This window comes from Oncorhynchus nerka, linkage group LG20, assembly GCF_034236695.1.
Source record: "Oncorhynchus nerka isolate Pitt River linkage group LG20, Oner_Uvic_2.0, whole genome shotgun sequence".
Lineage (NCBI taxonomy): Eukaryota > Metazoa > Chordata > Actinopteri > Salmoniformes > Salmonidae > Oncorhynchus > Oncorhynchus nerka.
Window position 1 is genome coordinate 55006300 of NC_088415.1, and position 2016 is coordinate 55008315.

The 2016-nt window shown below is 38.3% G+C and overlaps 1 protein-coding gene across 1 annotated transcript in view; it reads left to right on the top strand.

The window, feature by feature from the left end:
- Nucleotides 1-425: 425 nt before the first annotated feature.
- Nucleotides 426-2016, top strand: part of LOC115102816 (zinc finger protein 782-like) — a 7502-nt gene continuing 5911 nt past the window's right edge. The window contains exon 1 of the mRNA XM_029623130.2: nucleotides 426-867. Coding sequence (XP_029478990.1) covers nucleotides 654-867 — 214 coding nt within the window. The 5' untranslated portion in view covers nucleotides 426-653. The remainder of the gene's footprint in view (nucleotides 868-2016) is intronic.

Sequence of the window (2016 nt, forward strand, 5' to 3'; positions counted from 1 at the left end):
AGGACACATAATAAGAGTGCAGTTAATAAATCATTCATATAACAACTTGTTTACAGATGATTCACAAGATGTATCAAAATGTGGATGAGTATGTGAGTGTCATTTTACTGCAGTGCAGCTGACTCCCTCCACAGTCACTGCAGTTATTCAGCCACCTTTGCCCCCACTAGACTCCTCAATTTCTAGCTCAATGTCACCACATGATTGCGGCAGGTCAGTATTTGGGCCCATGGCATACTAGGGAAGGCAAATTAGATTTTTTTTTTGCAGTGAGATGCAGTGCCTTAGACCGCTGCGCCACTCGGGAGCCCTAAATGTAGGCTTTTTATGCGTTAATAACCACACCAACCTGCATTGCTCTGCACTCTCCCCTACGCGTAGCCATATATTTTCACTAAATAGAGAATACGTTTTACGACCTGAATTATTTATTCAATATATATGATTACCCTGAATGTACTAATTTTGAAGGGCTGTTGCACTCTTATTTACGGTAATATTTACTTACGTCACGTGTGCATTTGCGCACGCATCTCCCACAAAATTGTTGCAGTTTATTAACATCTACGGATTCTTTATTGAACATTAGCATTGAAATACTCGACTATATACTTCACGCAGAGAATACAAATCTGTAATTTGGATTGGACAAGATGGCCAGCTGCAATTTTCAGTCGCAGTTAGTATCTATTATGGAGATATTGGCTAAAGCAGCTGTAGCAGAAATAAACAAACGAGTTGATGATAGCTGTGCAGTTATACGTTTGGAAGTGACCCAAAGCCAGCGAGATATTGATGGACTGAAAAGGAAGTGTCAAATGATGGAGGGCGAGCTGAAGAAGACGCGAGGACGAGTCAGGAGAAAAGGTAGTAGATTTTTGTATATACTTTTACTACGGTGATATGTGAATGATTCTATAACGTTAAGTTACATCCGTTACACATTAGCTAGTGTAAATCATAGTAGGCAATTTTTTCAACTAACCTGTTTTTGGCGATAGTTTCTCTGTTCTCGATTCGGGGAGAAAATGGTATCATATAAATGTCCGTATCCAGTTGCAGGTGGTTCTCCAAAAAACAGAATATTCAGAAAAATATTAAATGCAAGTTTTGTATCGAGTGAGAAATTCATTTTGCATGTGTGTAGTTCTCTGTTTTGCACTGTCTCAGTGCGACCAAAACACACATGCAAAAGGTATTTCTCACTCGATACAAAACGTGGATTTAATATATATTTCTGAATATTCTCAGATGTGTTTAAATCCTGAATTGCGGATGCTATGTAGTGGCCAATGAAAGGCTTTGAAGCCACCGGCCGTAATATTGACATTCCCCAGGTTTCCATAGATAACACATCCACAAAGTCAAAATTGGCTTCAAAATGTAGCATTCTGGTCATAATTTAAGATTAGGCATAATGATAGCAGTGTGGCTAGGGTTAACTGACCGTAACATAATAAATTGTAGAAATGGCCGGGGTTTAGCCATAAATATGACTTTGTGACTGTGTTAACTAGTGACAGTCCGGTCATCACTAGTTTCCAGTGATGATGATTTATATAAACCCTGGATTGCTGATGTTATTTATTGGACATTGAGAGGCTTTGAAGCCACCGGTCGGTTATATTGGAACTCCCTAGTAGGAGCAGTCCTCCATAGGAATGAATGGAATGTCTTTTTTTCCTGTGGTGGGGCAGTAACATTAGTACTCTCCCCCCAAAAACGTTAAGGATTTTATTTCAATTTTTTATTTTATTTGTATGTTTAGCTCACAATATATTTTAAAAGTGTGCATGAAGGTATCTGTAATAGAATAAATGTGCCAAAAACGAATGTAGACATTAATAAATGCATTTCTATAGCTTCCAAAATATATATATTTTTTACAAATGAGGAGGAATGCCAAGATGGCTGTGCCAAGTTGCCAAAATGACTGATGGGGGCTTCAATACAGCGCCCTTTGTCAGTAATCCAGGGTTTATACAAATCATTATTCTATACCCGGCTTTCAACCTA